Genomic DNA, 17,561 nt, shown 5'->3' on the forward strand with positions numbered 1-17,561 from the left:
CTTTAATTCTACAGTAAAAGTAAATGCCTCCACAGTCATAATATTATACCAAGGCTATGACTTAACTATGGCAGCGCTGTGTCATAAAAGTCTTAGCAAGAGTCAAATATGGGTGGAGGCAGGGTAGGTGGGTAAGTGAATAGGAGGCTGCAACAATGCAATAATAAAATCAGAGAACATCAATGCTAAATGACAATGTATTAATACCAGAATTCATAAATAGTTAATAATTTACACCAATTCCACAGAGGGGGACCCACAGATGATAACCAGCCATAACAAATGCCATGTTGTGCATCAAACACGAAATGAGGCTGTGTGCACCACCTTTACCTCACCGATGCCTGCATGTACATCAGAGGTGGGGAACTATGGCCCCTTTATGACTGTGGACTTCAACACCCATGGTGGCTCAGGAATTCTGGGAGTTGAATTCCACAAGTCATAAAAGGACCATAGTTCTCCATCCCTGATGTACACGAGCAGAAGATTTTCTTACAACTTCTGCTTCTCATAAGAAACCAGTTCAGGAAGGGGATGAGCAGACCCCAGAGATTAGAGATCTCGGTGTCTTCATAAGGCTTTACCCTCAGGCTTTCTCAATAAACCATTTAAATGCTTATATTTAAATCTAAACAACATTTATCTCATTTTCCTGTTAGCTACTATGAAATAAGTAAAAAACATTATTTCCAGTGGTGCGTTTCGGAATTTTTTACCACCGGTTCAGTGAGTGTGGCTTGGTGGGTGTGCTTTGAGCACACACACTTTGCGCATGCATGCCAAACGCGCAGGCTCAAAGGCTTTCTGACTCACCTCCTGCAATCCTGCTCTCTCCCTGTCACCTCAGCAGCTGCGCAGCAATCTGCAAAGCAGCTGCGCTTCAAAAAGCAGGGAATAAAGGTTAGTATGGGAACCCGGCAGGTAGATGGGCTCAACAGCAGTGCATCGGAGAGAACCAGTTTGGCCTCCACTGTTCATTGGCGCTACCAGCTCGGCAGAACCAGGCCAAACTGGTAGAATACCACCGCTGATTATTTCCATATTATTTTATACATTTTTATGAAGAGCATGAATCAGGTTTTCTAGTTTAGATTCCATGTATCCAGAATGACAAATATTTAGTAAATGGCTTGGCTGGAAATGCTTTTTTTGTGCCAGGTAAGTCAGAAGGCTAGAACCACTTTTAAACATAAAATTTAACACAGCAGCTTTTATCAAAAGGCTCATGTACTGCTAAAAAGGAAGCTAGCTTTCATAGTTAGGAATCACTGATGGGAGATAGCTTTTTAAATAATTTAACTGAATGCACAAATCTTGTTCTTTCTCATGAAATAATGCTAAGTGGGGGGAAATTGTCCCAACTACAGATGTTTTTTGATGTTCTAGAGAAAAGCAATAAGGCTTTAAATGTTCCTTTCATTTGAGACATCTCCTTTCAAATAGGCTTTTAAACCATGATTTATTTATTAAATCTAATAAACTTACAATTTACTGTTCAGAATACTTTTCTTGTAATTTGCATTATGATAATAAGTATATTATTGGTACCTATGGTAATTATAAGGTACTGTATTGTATGCAATGAAACCTGGATTTAACTTAGGGCCATGCAAAATACAATTTATTGTAAAAAACATGCATTAGTTTGCTTCCTCCTCATAACAGATATGAATCACTGCTTTCTATTTTTATTTTTTTATAATTATGCAAATGATTTTTTCCATAGTAGAAGTAACATATATACCAGCATAAACATAGTAGGCTAGAGATGCTGGAACAATATATGCGCTTTTCAACAATACTATCACTTTTCTGTTTCAGAAACATCTTTGCCTCCTTTCTAAAGGTGAGAGAAAGTGGCTAGAACAAGGTTACCCTTCTTGTGTTGTGCCTAAGGTGGAACAAAAACCCACACTCTTCCAGTTTCTCCCCACACTTTGTCATCATACAGGTGCTTTTTATACCCTTTAAATTAATTGGGAGGGATGAGAGAGATAACTATATATTAATAGGCATTTATAAGATATACAGTAGGTCAGGATCTATGACATTAATCTATAAACCTGTAAGACAATTTATTTTAAGCATATTTGTGATGTGACTTATTTCTTCACTTTAAACATCAGTTTATCTATAATGTTGTGAATAAACAGATGGAATTAAAAAGAATACTTCTCAGTATTTAAATGGTTTAAGAAAACATTATTTGATAACTATCTTAAAGTCTATTTCTGATACTTTAATCAGACTGCAAAGAAGTATGGTTTCATTTCTGATGCTGGAAAGATTTTGAAGAAATTGTTTAACCTTAAGAAAATAACTGTATATGGTTAAAACAACAAAATTACAGGCACAAAGAAACAGATAACAAAATCAAAAAGGAGTAAAAACAGTCTCAAACCCATTTTCTTGTCACTAATTTCACTGTTCAGTACCATGGTTTGTGCTAACTGCTGAAAAGCAGAAGATGGCTATGAAATCACACAATCATCCTTCCATAATACTAACAGTAATGAATTTCAGCTGAAGGATAATCTATTCTAGAAAAATGAGCATCAATGCTTCAAAAGAAATGAGAAAAGCAATCTGATGAAAATTTTTGGCTTTAGAGATCAGGCAGTAGTAACTTTTAAATACAATTTAAACATTAGTGGGTAGTTGCACATCATGGCAAAATTACGGTTAGTTCACACTCTATGCTCCAGCTTTAGTTCAATTGTTGATCTTTATTTATGATGTTCTACAATTGGTTATAATCAACGAAGACTCTATAATTACTCTTTCTCTAAGGCCAAATGATAGGCAGGGTGAGATTTAAATTTGACTTAAATTCTGTTAATATTAAAAATAAAACAAAATAAAATTGGAGTCCACTAGATAATGTTGCCAAGCGGAAAAGTCTAGACAATAATGTAGGATTTAAAAGTTTTCCTCACAGGAAATTATTTCTATTCAACTGAACAAGCAATTCTAAACACCAAAAACTGTAGCACAGAATATATGATCCAAAACATGAAAATGATATTTAAATTGAGTTTAAGCCCTTGAGTAATAATTTTGGAAACATTTAGAGGTGAAGGGTCCTTGGTGTTCTCTGAGCTTGCTTGTTTTCTTGCAGATGTTTCATTACTCAAACTAGGTACTATCATCAGTGCTAGGTAACATTTAGAGGCATATTTAAAAAATAGAAAATGTATATTGAATTGATAAATGACTTTCTTGCTTTAATCATTTTGAAAAATAAAATGCTGCTGTAGGATTTCTGTTTGAGCCAAATTTTGCATATGCCAGAAATTTATCTGGCTAAAACTTTACTAATGTTCATAAGAAACTACAATATCTGCCACCTGATTGTACCGAAAGGTTTGCCAGTTCCCAAATATTGTTTATCAAGAGCTCTTTAATCAATTTAATTGCCACCTCCGATGAGAAAGTCTCGCAGGAGTCCCATTATTTGTAATGTGCAGAGAGCTCCTAGGTGAAGTACTCAGAAAGATTTACTTCCAAGTGGTCACCTACTTAGATCAAACAGTAAATCTCTGACTCTTGTTATGATGTTTGTTTAGGTGGCAGCAGTTTAGCTGGCCAAGCCTCAATGGCCCCTTACTGAGCTCTCAGTGTGTGTGGCCCATATTGCCTCTGCATCTGCTTTGACACACAAGCCCTACAGTGTACCAGGCCTATTGTTATTTTAAAATTATTTCTCAGCCATTTATTTTGCCCTTATCAGTCTAAAAACTTTATAGAAGATGTTAAAAGTTTAAAACTTGTGAAACAAAGTAGTTGGTTTTTAAACAATATGCTAATGATTAAATGCAATTTATCCTTATTATTTTTCATCTAGATACCCCATGTTCTTTTATTTGCAAGTTTAACAAGATCCAAGCAATCATATTAATGAATGCAATATTATATATCAGTTGAGTCCTCTCGTTATATAGATTCAAACCCAAGCATTGTTAACAGAAAATTAATTTAGTATAGAATCATTGTACAGATATAGCATTTTATTATTATAATCTCAGTAACAGTAAAACAGAATTGGAAGGGACCTTGGAGGTCTCTAGTCCAACATCCCTCCATGCTCAGGTAGGAGATCCTATACTTAATCTGGATAGTGAAACCTTAGAAGAAAACAACAAAGCTCAGATAGCACCAAGGACACCTCATTTCAATCCTATGCTACAAATATTTTCCTTTATTGAGATCTTATACCATTCTGGACAAATTGCTCTCCAACCTTTTTTCTTAAAAACCTCACAACTTCTGGAGGCTACTGTTCCACTGATTAATTGTTCTCACTGTCAGGAAATTTCTCCTTCATTCTAGGTTGGATCTCTTTTTGATAAGTTTCCAACTGTTACTTCTTGTCCGGCCCTCAGGTGCTTTGGAGAATAGCCCACTTCTCTCCTGTGGCAGTCCCTCAGATATTCCATTGTCTTCAATGGAAGTATAACTATTTTCAGCAATTTTAATTTTCTTTCAGTAGATCTTTGAATTTACATTTATCTTCTGACAGAACTATCAAATATATTTTCATGGCATTCCATATAGTAACTGAAAAATATCTGCAGAAAAATGTAAGAGAAATAGACTAGAATCATTGCAGGAATACAGTTGGAGTCATACAGTATTTCAATCTAGCTCTCAGCAATTCTATTACTACCCATGAATTGGTAATATTCATTTTTAATATGTGTTGGAATGAATTTCAACATCCAGAATAATCAGGGGCTGTAAGTATCCAAAGCTAAATTGAACCTATGCAGTCATATATCATATACAACTATATACCATATTCACCATATTCCTGACCTAAATTCCTTTATTTTGTTTGTTTGTCATATTTAGAGGCTGCTCAACTCCATAAGACTCTGGGCAGCTTGCATTGTTAAAAAGAATTAAAAAAACAGAGACCACGTAAGTCAGGAAGAAAATATAATCAAGTATATATTCCACAAGAGCTTAGCAGACCCTTAAACCATGCTCAAAATGCAAACAGCCAGGTTTTCTCTTTTTGAAAATCACAAACATAAGAACTTTACAGACGTCTGAAGTGATGCTGTTTCAAACAAGAAGCTCAGAAGGCAGGCTTCCTAGGTCCCAAAACATGGCATTGTTTAATTAAAAGAAACCAGTGCATACCATTTAATTTGTTAAATTCTGCTGTTGCTTTATGTTGCTTTTATTCTTCTCATGCATATAAGAGTGTCAAGCTACCATTAAAGGTTGCATCCTTTTTCTAGAAGGTTATCACTTTACAGTAATGTATTTCTGCAGTTTGTTCTTAACTTGAAAAGCTGCTATTTCAAAAAGCCTGGGGCAGATTGGTTTTGATTCTGCTGTTTGATATGTCTTTTAGAATTCTGTGATTCACTTCGTTGTTTTCCCTATTGTTCTTTTAATTCTTAATATCACATGCACTAACTAGAGTTGGAAATACCACTAAAAGATACATTACATTAAAAATAAATACATTATTTCAATTTTCCTAACAATTTCCTATCAGTTTGGCTCAAACTCCAGTTTATAGAATAGGCTTACTTCTTAAATATTTAAATGCAGGTTGCCCTCGACTTACAACTCATTTAGTGACTGTTCAAAGTTACAACGGCACTGAAAAACAGACTTACAATTGTTTCTCCTACTTACAACTGTTACAGCATTCCCCACAGGCATGTGATTCAGATGCTTGGCAACACATATATTTACAATCGTTGCAGTGTCCTGGGGTCCATTTGAAACCTTCCCAGCCAGCTTCAGACACCCAAAATCAAGGTTAAGCTAGATTTGTTTAATGACCACATGGTTCACTAAACAACACCAGTGATTTGCTTAACAACCATAGCAAAAAAGGTCATAATATTAGGCATGACTCACTTAACAACTGCCTTGCTTAGCAATGGAAATACTGATCTGAATTGGGATTGTAAATTGGATTATCTATTTAACAAAAGACCCACATAAATACACATAATAGAGATTATTAAAACAATACTGATTAATATTAATCATGTTCTATGTAATATGATCTTAACAGTCCCTGGATGGAAAAAAATAGGCAAAAGACATATCAACAATGTACACTGGTATGGATCTTCCTCCCAATCTTTTTGTATTGATGGACTTCAAACTCTCTTGAGTCCAGTTAGGTCCTGGCTCAATGGGACTGGTATAGTAGTTCTTGCCACTGTAAGTTTGCAACTTCAGAGATTTGGCAGTATATAAATATAAGAAATAAATAAATAAATGATACATATTTGTGTACATTAAAACAAAGGTAGCAATGTTTCAAATCACAGTAATGTGTGTGTGTGTGTGTGTATTCATTTTTAACAAATGAATCCCGCTTTACAAAACTTTGGAACTGAAAAGTCAATATAATTTTTATTCTAACTCTAGAATTTTAAAAAAGATTCCCATAAGCACAATATTTCTCACTGATTTTTAAAAACAGAATATTATGCTAATACTTCAGTAGTATACCAGAATTTATAATTGCTGAGATTTAAGACAAAGGCCTAAGCATTGTTCCAGAAGACTTGACATCAAATATTGATTTTATGACATAAAAATGGATAAATAAATGTAACAAAGCAATACTTACAGTAACATCTTTCAAATTCTTTTCATATGAAAAATGAATTGATTCTCCATTTATTTCTTTTTTAGAAATATCAAAACGGTATGTATCTGAGAACTGGTCAAACAACAGTACTTTTTTAAGTTCTTCTACATACTTTTCTTGTTTCATTTCCATGTCAGCAGCCTCTCTGGAAATCTTTTCTTCAGACACTAATAGACAGTAATTCAAAGAATTAAAATAAATTTGAAAGAAAGGCCATTATAGTTGTTGTGATATGAATAGATAGGTTTCAAACACATTTGAATTTATTTGAAATCATACTTTTCTAAAAGCATAACTAAAATATTACATGTTTTAGGTTTTCTTTAAAATAGTGAAAATGCAAGAGGCCTTCCTAACAAGGAACCTCTTATACCATATTTTTAAAATTGAGCAAACATTTTACAGATCACAGGACTATGGTTATATTTAAAAAGTCATTTAAAAACTAAGACAATTGAAGTTGTCTGCTTTATAATACATAATTATATGTAGAAAAGATTATCAACTTCAAAAGATCATTATGGAGGAAACACTACCATAGTTACCAGTAATGAAGGATAGACTGTATCTCCAGTACAATAGTCAGAGGATCTCTAAATACCAATCACTAAAGAACATAAAGAGAAAGCTATCAATGTATTTAAGTTGTTACTGTAGTTCCTATCAGTACTTGGATAGAGATGGTAGGTCTAGAATGCTGGCCTGGATCAATCTTTGATCTGTTCAAAGATCGTTCAACTAGAAGTCCACTGAAGTTTTAAAATATATTATATTGTAAAATTTATAATTTAATATGAGATTATAGATTTATACAACTCGACCGAAGAATATAATTTGGATGTTAATTTAGTAATCTATAAAATATCGATTTTAGAATAATTATAATCTCCACTGATTTCATACAGTCTCCAGAGCCCAATAAAGGAACTGGCTATGATTTTCAGGTTTTACTCTTCCCAACCAGGGGACAAGAATAAGCACCTATAATGAGGCAGAAACAATGGAAGCAATTTTTCCCTTTTCTGCCTCATTGAATACTCAGAATTGGCTCTAGACTCTCTTCAAGGAACAAAAGAACAAAATTATAAAATAATTGTGAGTATAGGGGAAACTTCAACTAATTTTGGGATAAATAGAACATAAGTAGAAAAGGGTGAGTGGGAAACCCATTAATAAATCAATGGTAGTAAGTCATACAGTAATTTATCAAATTACTATACTTTATTATAAATTTATTATACCTCTTCCAGTCCAAGATGATTGGCCATCACTTAGTATAAGATCAAAACCCATACCCAGATCTTTGCACCAAGTTATTTGCAGAAAGTATGTTGTGTCTGGATCAGAAATAGGACACAGCTGTCTCATTTTCTTCTCCATATTTTTCTAGTCACTATTTAAAAAAAAACCAGAAGTTAAAAGTTACAAAGGTAACAGCACATATATTTCCATTTCAGTGAATATAAGCAAATTTCAAAATACAAAATTCACAAGCACTGCTGACCTGCATATAATCTGTATAGATTAATGCAAACATTTAGATAAAATAATTTCATCTTCCTATAAAAAGTAAAATTTACTTTTAAAGGCTATTATGAAGACATATTTAAGCTTTGGGTGTTTAAAGAATGTTTTTACATGCAAAAACTCAATAAGTAACAATTCAGTATTGTGAATGTTGGGTATATGGATACACCAACCAGGTTTGGGTTGAATAAATATGTAAACCTAGGATTAAGTGTTTTGTAGCTTTAAGCACAAGAAACTGCAATGTCATTGTGGGTGCGGTTGCAGGCAGCCATAAAGGTAGGAAGGGAAACGTAATAGACCCGGCTTCTGGATGCACCTGGTTCTGTTCCTGGTCTGCTGCCTGCTGGAACGTCTATCTGCTTATTTTGGAGGCTACTGTGCCAGATACCATTTCAACTGAACACAAAGACTGTTTGCCTGGTGAGCTGAGGATTCAGCGTTGTCTTTGAGAGAAAGGTATCGGGAGGAAAAGATTTACAAGCAGATAAGGACATTGTATTTACTGTTAATGGACTTGATAACTGGATGGATATACTAGATAATGACATATGGACTGAATGACACTTCTTAATCTCTGTGTGCAATAAATAACTATTTTATAACTACAAACAGTGTTTTTGTCTCCAGTGTGTGTATACTCTTGGGCCCACTCTCTCTCTCATTTGCCTGCCTGGCTTGACTGCTGCTGCATACTCTGCTTGGGGGTTTATCCCCAAACACTAACATTGGTTATGGGTCCAGCAGAGTGCACAGTCTAACTAACCAGGATATAGCAGTGAGAGTTGGTGGGAGTTGCACATTACTGTAAATACAAACTGTTTGTTAAATAGTTATTTTTCACAAGAGCAATGGCACAAGTAAATTTGCCACATCTGTCCATGATATCCAGATTAGATGGAACAAACTATGTTTCATGGTCAATGAAATGTAGTTTACTTCTACGAAGAGAAGGTTTGTGGAACATAATAACAAACCCACCAGATGTATCTAACTTAAATCCCAATGATGAAGAGGATTATAAACTGATACAGGACTATGAACGAAAGAATGAACAGGCTTTGTGCATCATAGGTCTCACCCTGTCTGACCAGCAACTCATTCATATCCGTGGAGTGGAAAATGCTGCAGACTGCTGGGAGAATCTCAAAAGGATTTATGTTCGAGACAGTGTAGGAGCTCATATCAATCTTACACGGAAGCTGTTTAGAACACATCTTGAGATAAATGGAGACATGTTAACTCATTTAAACTGTATGAAAAGCATTTTTCAAGAATTGCAAGAAAAAGAGCTTATATTTAATGAGTTGCAACAAGTATACATCATATTGTCTTCTCTGGATCGAAGCTATGATGATTTTGTGACTGCTTTAGAGGTGTTGCCAAAAGACAGTTTATCAGTAACTGAGATTACCGGCAGGCTCTTAGAAGAAGCCAGAAGAAGGAGTGAACGTGACCAGCTGAGGGAAGATAAACCTAAGGAAGAGAAATTATCTTCAAAGCTTGAGAGAAACCAGCTGTGTAAAGTAAAGCACCCGGAGGATTTATCTTCAACGGCATACACAATTAAAAAGTGTTTTAATTGTGGAGGCAGAGGACATTTGGCAAGATTCTGCAGAAAAGAAAAAAGCCAGAATTTAAAGAAGCCAAAGAAATCCTTTGAACTGGCCATGTTTGGCAATTGTGATATGAAGAATGATTTATGGGTGGTGGACAGTGGTGCATCCCACTGCATCACGAGAGATAAGACAAAGTTTATAAAAATGTCTACAAGCTCTCAACGTATATCACTTGCCAATGGTTGGCACCTCAAGGCCAAGGGTGAAGGTATTGCTTATTGTCCATGTTTAAACCAGAATATAAAAATGTTATATGTACCACAGTTAAAGATGAACTTACTTTCTGTAAGAGTATTAGATAAACTAGGATATGTAGTTACATTTAAGAATAATAAGTGCATACTGGAGAGAGATAACAAAAGGGTAACTGCAGCTTTAAATGGAACATTATATGTCTTACATGATAGTAAGAAAGGGGAGGCACAGACTGTATTTAATAATATCAAGCCTCATGATGAATGTATCCATTTATTGCATAGACGTTTGGGGCATGTGAATTTTAAAATGCTAAAACGTACAGTGGAGTTATCTGAAGGAATAAGGTTAAAGCCCTGTGATAAGTATTTGCGTTCTAATGTCTGTTGTGAAGATAAGAGTAAAATAATGCCTGCAAATAGGCTAAATGGTTTCAAAACTAAAGAACCTTTAGAAGTAGTATTTGCAGACATTATTGGTCCAAAGAAACCCAGTATGGGGGGTGCTCGATATATACTGAGCATTATGGACCATTACTCTAGATATGGGTTTTGCTACCTAATGAAAAGCAAAACTGACACATATCAACATTTCTTCAATTGGTTAAAGTTTGCTGAAAGAAAAACCAAACGGCAACTTATAACCCTGGTGACAGATAATGGTACGGAATTTGTTAACAGCAAATTCCAGAGTAGATTAAAGGCAGCTGGAATAGCTCATAAGACATCTGCACCATACAGACCACAGCACAATGCATATATTGAAAGGCGAGGCCAAACATTGCAGGTGATGACCCGTACTATGTTAACTGATTCTGGGTTACCTGATTCTTTGTGGGGGGAGGCCACAATGTGTGCTAATCATTTATTAAATAACGTGGTTAACTCAACTACTGGTGAAATACCATTCACCATGTGGCATGGCAGGAAGCCTGATTTGAGTTACCTGCACATATTTGGTGCACCAGCATGGGTGCATATCCCTACACAACTCAGGCGTAAAGGGCAACACAGAGCTAAACAATTATTCTTCATTGGTTACCAAGCTAACCATAGGGCATATAGATTTTGGGAGAAAGGCACATCTAAGGTGTTATGTAGTGCTAATGCCCAATTTCTAGAGCACGTAGGATGGGATAAGTTAGAGCAGGATAGCAATAACGAAGTGGTTATTGAATCCTATAGAAATCCCATTAAGTATCCCTGTAACTTTAAAGATAATGTAAAGGAAGAAGTACAGGAAGAAGTACAGCCCCTAGAGGAAGAAATAGCTGAGGATGAGGAACAAGTAGTACCTCAACCAAGCCCAGTAATACCCAGAAGAACTACACGTATTTCTAGACCGCCTGAAAGATACCAGGCTAATACAGTGTGCCAGGAAAATAGAATCCCAAATACTGTGGATGAGATTAAAAGATATCCTTCTAAAGAGAAAGAAAATTGGTATGCAGCAATTAATAAAGAATTGAAATCATTGAAGGATATGCAAGTGTATGAAAACGTGAGATTACCTAGTAATGAAAAACCCATTGGCTGCAGATGGATTTTTAAAATAAAAACAGATAAAGATGGAAACACAATCCATAAGGCAAGGTTAGTAGCCCAAGGCTTTAGACAAAGTGCAAAAGACTATGATGAAGTATTTGCACCTAGTCTGAAAGCAGCAACTTTAAGGGCAGCATTAGTGTGGGCAGCAAGCAAGCAATATATAGTTAACCATTTAGATGTGGAAACTGCTTACTTGCATGCTCCACTAAGACATACTGTGTATATGAAAAGGCCTAATGGATTTAAAGGAGACAATAATAATGATTGTTGGTTATTAAAAAAGAGCCTTTATGGTCTTAAACAATCGGGCTATGAATGGAACCAGTATATTGTGAAGGAACTGACCAATATAGGGTTTAAAGCTGGTTTAGCCGACCCATGTCTATTTAAGAGAGAAAAGAATGGAAAAATATCATTATTATTGTTGTTTACTGATGATATTGCTCTGATAACTAAGACTAATGATGAAGCAAATGAAATAATTACATCATTAGCCAAGAAAGTCAAAATCAAGCAATTAGGGGAGATAAAGAGATATCTAGGTTTGAATATACTGAAAACACAGAAAGGTTTTAAGATATCTCAGGAAGATAAGATATCTAAATTGCTAATAGATTATAAGATGGAACTTTGTAAGCCTGCAAAGACTCCAATGAGTCAGGATATTTGCAAAATGGATACACAAAGTCCCAAATGTGATAAGGAACTGTATCAATCTTTGATTGGTAGCTTATCATATATTAGCAATTGGTCAAGGCCAGATATTGCTTTTAGTATTAATCAGCTGGCACGACACAATAATGACCCGCTTCAATGTCACTGGATAGCATTGAAAAGAATCCTAAGATATCTTAAAGGTACATTACACCATGCACTGTATTTAGAACCAAAAGGTGATCTCATATTGAGTGCTTATGCAGATGCTAGTTTTGCAGCAGAAAGAGATACTAGAAAGTCGACTTCAGGAACAGCCATAATGCTGGGTAAGACGTTAATAGGCTGGAAGTCAATAAGGCAACAGCATATAAGTTTGTCTACTATGGAGGCAGAATTCTCCTGTTTATCTTTATTGTGTACTGAGTTGATTATGTACAAACAAATGTTGAAGGATATGGGTATAACTGTAACTTACCCCATAGTTGTACATGAAGATAATCAGGCAGCAATTCAAATGGCCACTAATATTGCAGTTAAAACGAGAAGTAAACATACAGATTTGAGGTATCTTAATGTAAGGCATTCTGTACAGAGTAAATTGATACAGCTGGAGTACTGCATGTCGGAGGACAATGTAGCTGATCATTTTACTAAAGCCCAAGGTGCTATTAAGCATCTAGAGAGTTGTGAAAAATATGGGTTTAGAATGTAAAGGCATTACATATTTATGTCACCCAAAAGGGGAGAATGTTGGGTATATGGATACACCAACTAGGTTTGGGTTGAATAAATATGTAAACCTAGGATTAAGTGTTTTGTAGCTTTAAGCACAAGAAACTGCAATGTCATTGTGGGTGCGGTTGCAGGCAGCCATAAAGGTAGGAAGGAAAACGTAATAGACCCGGCTTCTGGATGCACCTGGTTCTGTTCCTGGTCTGCTGCCTGCTGGAACGTCTATCTGCTTATTTTGGAGGCTACTGTGCCAGATACCATTTCAACTGAACACAAAGACTGTTTGCCTGGTGAGCTGAGGATTCAGCGTTGTCTTTGAGAGAAAGGTATCGGGAGGAAAAGATTTACAAGCAGATAAGGACATTGTATTTACTGTTAATGGACTTGATAACTGGATGGATATACTAGATAATGACATATGGACTGAATGACACTTCTTAATCTCTGTGTGCAATAAATAACTATTTTATAACTACAAACAGTGTTTTTGTCTCCAGTGTGTGTATACTCTTGGGCCCACTCTCTCTCTCATTTGCCTGCCTGGCTTGACTGCTGCTGCATACTCTGCTTGGGGGTTTATCCCCAAACACTAACAGTGATGACCTCAATATTATTAAGCATAAAATGGACACCTTTAATATATAATTTAATCTATTTTAAAATTGCTTATGAATGCCACATTCAGCTTTTAGATATAAAATCTATGTAAAATTATCCTTATTAACCTTAATAGGGGATGGGGATGGGTGGCACAGTTATGCGCTTGTTCAACTCATTTGGCAGGTCCCATTCAGTATTAATAGGGAGTGAGAAGTCTAGCCCTCAGCTGCTATTCTGTGGTATGCCATAGGGCTCAGTACTTTTTCCACCCCAACATCTATAAGAAACTCTTTTTCCCCTTTCAACATCTATAAGAAACCTTTGCGTGAGATCATCCATCATCAGACGTTGAGGTAAACACTGTATGCTGTTGACACCCAACTCTATATTTCTATGCTTGGTGACCCAAGTGATGTCGTAGCTTCCCTTGCACAACGTAGCTGCCCTTGTGGGGAGGTTGTGAGGAACTGGATGGGAACAACTGGCTTCAACTGAACCCTGGTAAGACCAAATGGTTTTCAGTATATGGGGCTCCAAGACCTGGGATTTTGTCATATTTGACTCTGCATGGGGTGGCATTGCTCCCAAAAGACTTGGACTGCAACTTGGGGGTTCTCCTGGTCTCGTGACTCCTGTTCAAGAAACAGGTGGCAGTAGTGACTAGAAGAACTTTTGCACAACTTTGTGTTATGCACCAGTTGTGGCCTTTCCTGGATTCCCTGCACTCGGGGAATGTGCTCTACATAGGGCTACCTTTGAAGAGCATTCAAAAGCTACAGCTGGTGCAGAGTGTGGCAGCACAGGTAGATTTGGGAGTCCCAAGCATGGTCCCTGTAACAACACTGCTACGCGCGCTGTGCTGGTTACCACTCTGCTTCCAGATGCAATTCAAGGTGTTGGTGATTACCTTTAAAGCTCTTCATGGCATTAAGTCCAGGTTACTTGAGGGACTGTCTCAGCCCATTGGGATTGGCCTGTACCACTTGTGCTGGCAGAAGAAACATGGTGTGGGTCCCATCAGCCTGAGTATAGCAGTATATGATAGGATATTTAAAGGCCAGATTTTCCCATAAATTTATAGACAATGTGTGGACAAAATAAATTAGTTCACTCTAGAAAACGAAGTTTGCACAAAGATTTTAAATGGCACAGATATCTTCATAACTTTTGTCAATGTTTTTTCTCCAAGCTCCTGCTGTTGCCCCTAGCCTAATAAGGTCACAAGGATAGTATTATCCATGTAGCCTAATGACACAATACATTCCATGTAGCCTAATAATACAACACATTCCATGTAACTGAAGACATAACAGAAGCACTAACACTGATAAAATAAAAGGCATATGTAAGATCCAACAAAGATCCATGAATATTTTCTGTGTACTTAGGTACACAAACCTGCCATTACAATTCATGGATTTGCAGAATTTCCTAGAAATATGTGTGTTCCTAAGAAGCACCAATTCCTTCGAAACCACATTTCTCTTTTAAATTATTCTAAAAATATGTAGAAAAAGCACACTATGTACATTTTAAAAAAAACAGCAGTTGTTCATAAAATAGCCCATAGTTTATTCAAATGCATTATTGTGATTTTCCCCCTAGAAAGTATTTAAATAAATATATTTAGTTTGCTTATTTTTGACATTGAAAAAAGACCTTTAGAATTCCTCACTAGCTTTAAAGAAGTGTTTAAAAATATATGATATGGTGGCAACTGAATTATTGGTAGAATTTTTATTTAATAATGCTATCACTATTTAATTAAGATAACACAAAACCAAACATTTACCAACATTTGTTTTAAAGATAATGAGAATGAATGTTTACCCTGCATTCTAGTATCACACAAAATAATTGTCAAATGGATTGAAACTGCTTTCAAGGAATAAGTAATGACACTTCTATAATCTTATTTGCAATACCTGTAAAATTAAAACAGTTGGTGCCAATGTCCTTTAATCATTACAGGCATTTTTAAAAAGCAAAATGATTATGATAATAGAAAGGCTAGTGATTTCTCCTAACTGCACAAAAGAATCATATTTCATATAAATATCTCACCATAAGACAAGTAAGAAACAAAGATTGACTTTCAGGTGGGAATAGTAGAGTTCTACCGAAATTTGTCCATCACTAGCCTTATTGAGAAAAACCAGACAGTTGGCGATTGAACTGCTCATCTTTAGTACTTTGTGTATTTAGTGGTTGGCATCTATGATCTTTATTAGGCAATGCTTCCTTCTGGGGGAGAATCAGCTGTTGGCTGGCATGTAATTAGTTGGAGTCTGCTCCACAAACAATGACTGTCCACAGTTCTAATGAATAAACAAGACAGTTGTTTTTTAATTAGCTGACAAATCATTTTGTATGCTGCTTTGAGTAACTCTCAAACCAACTCTTGGCTTCCTTCATTACACTACAGAGTGTCATTGATATTTCAACTTCAGCTTTTCTTTTCTGGCTTGCAGAACTGTCTTTTGACTAAGAAAAAGGTTTAGCAACAGGTGCCTCAAACCTCAGCCATTCTGCTTTGGGAACATGCAGATCTAAGAGATTGCAGCTTTAGCAGTTACATTCATAGCCCAATCCTGTCCAGGCAGTACATGTGTACTAGGCGCTGAAGAAAGTGGTGAGTCATGTAAGGAAAAACCTGAACAATTAATCATGCAGCATCATTCCATTTCTTCGGGAAATATACAATAAAAAAGTATGGTGTAAAAAACCTATCTGCCTTATCCTCTAGTTTCTTGGTACCTCAGAACATAATAAAAGCATTATCTATAAGGGAGACATGAACATCTATTTAATCAGAGGTTAAAAAGGCTATTTAGAAAGGATTATTACATCTTCTCCATCTGCATCTATGTTAAAACAATTATTTCATGGCTTGTTTTACAGTGAAATTTTTGGAATAAAGACTTTTTTAGATAAAAAATAAAATTTCACGTATGCCTTCATTTAGAACTTTAAAACCTTGAAAACAATAATAGTCTAAAAATACAGGACTTACACACACTTTGTTAATTGTTAACCCTCAAAATCTGCATGTTACATTTAGAGTACAGATTTAATATTTTTATATGTGTTAGGATGATCCCAACCTCTGCAATACATTTTCCGTATCATACTTCTTTGGCAACTCAGAGTTTTATTAGTGTGGGGGGGAAATGGATGGAAGTTTTGGTGAAAAAGGAAATAATATATCCTCTCAAGTCACACCATTACTATTTTAGACTTCTGATTTTAAAAAAATGATTTTAGTAGAGAAGTTATTTTACAATGAAATTAACTCTTCTCCCATTTTATACAATTCCTAGATTTTGTTCAAATCAACTTTGCCCCTATTGCCTTCAATCCAAAAAGAGATCACTCTGGCGGAAAAACAAATCTGGTCATGTTGCCAATTTCAAAAGCCGATTCAAAAATTTATGCCACCAAATAAAGACCGAATGCACCAATTATCACATTAAACAAGAGGAAAACCTTCTAAGCACCAATTTCACCAGTGCTTTTTACAATTTTGTAAACAACAAACCAAAAGATTCAAGGTCCATCCCACCCCTGATAGGACCTAATAGTAAAGACTGCAACGACGACACCATTAAAGCCAACATCTTTAACACATTTTTTGGCTCAGTATTGGTAAACAGCAATGGATCATGCCCAGTATTTCCTAGCCGAACCACAGATAACTACAATGATCTAATACATATCGATTTTACAGAAGACAATGTTGAAAAAGAACTACGCAATCTAAAACCATCTCTATCTATTGGACCGGATGGAATATGTGCCTATTTCTTAAAAAAGCTATCCACTGCCATAGCCAAACCTCTAAGCATAATCTTTGAAAAATCTTTCAGGACCAGTTCCTTGCCTAACCTATGGTCACAAGCCACAGTCATCCCCATCTTCAAAAAGGGAGACCCTTGCCTAGTTGAAAATTACAGACCAATCTCCTTATGCTGCGTCACCTGTAAAGTCATGGAATCAATTATTAACCAATCCATCATCCTCCACTTAGAGACAAACAACCTACTCTCCAATAAA

At 35.7% G+C, this 17,561-nt stretch overlaps 1 protein-coding gene across 4 annotated transcripts in view; it reads right to left on the reverse strand.

The window, feature by feature from the left end:
• Positions 1-17,561, reverse strand: part of XRCC4 (X-ray repair cross complementing 4) — an 89,052-nt gene that overhangs the window by 63,879 nt on the left and 7,612 nt on the right. For 2 of the 4 annotated variants that reach the window (XM_026718749.2, XM_087927109.1), the window contains 2 exons: positions 7,873-8,024; positions 6,611-6,798 (listed from right to left, as the gene is read on the reverse strand). In XM_026718749.2, coding sequence (XP_026574534.1) covers positions 6,611-6,798; positions 7,873-8,011 — 327 coding nt within the window. In that variant the 5' untranslated portion in view covers positions 8,012-8,024. Of the gene's footprint in view, positions 1-6,610; positions 6,799-7,872; positions 8,025-14,415; positions 14,533-15,572; positions 15,827-17,561 lie in introns of those variants that run through there. The other 2 variants (XM_026718758.2, XM_087927110.1) reach the window with 2 other exon arrangements.

The sequence above is a fragment of the Pseudonaja textilis genome, chromosome 2, assembly GCF_049901715.1.
Source record: "Pseudonaja textilis isolate UNSWEBS1 chromosome 2, rPseTex1.2, whole genome shotgun sequence".
Lineage (NCBI taxonomy): Eukaryota > Metazoa > Chordata > Lepidosauria > Squamata > Elapidae > Pseudonaja > Pseudonaja textilis.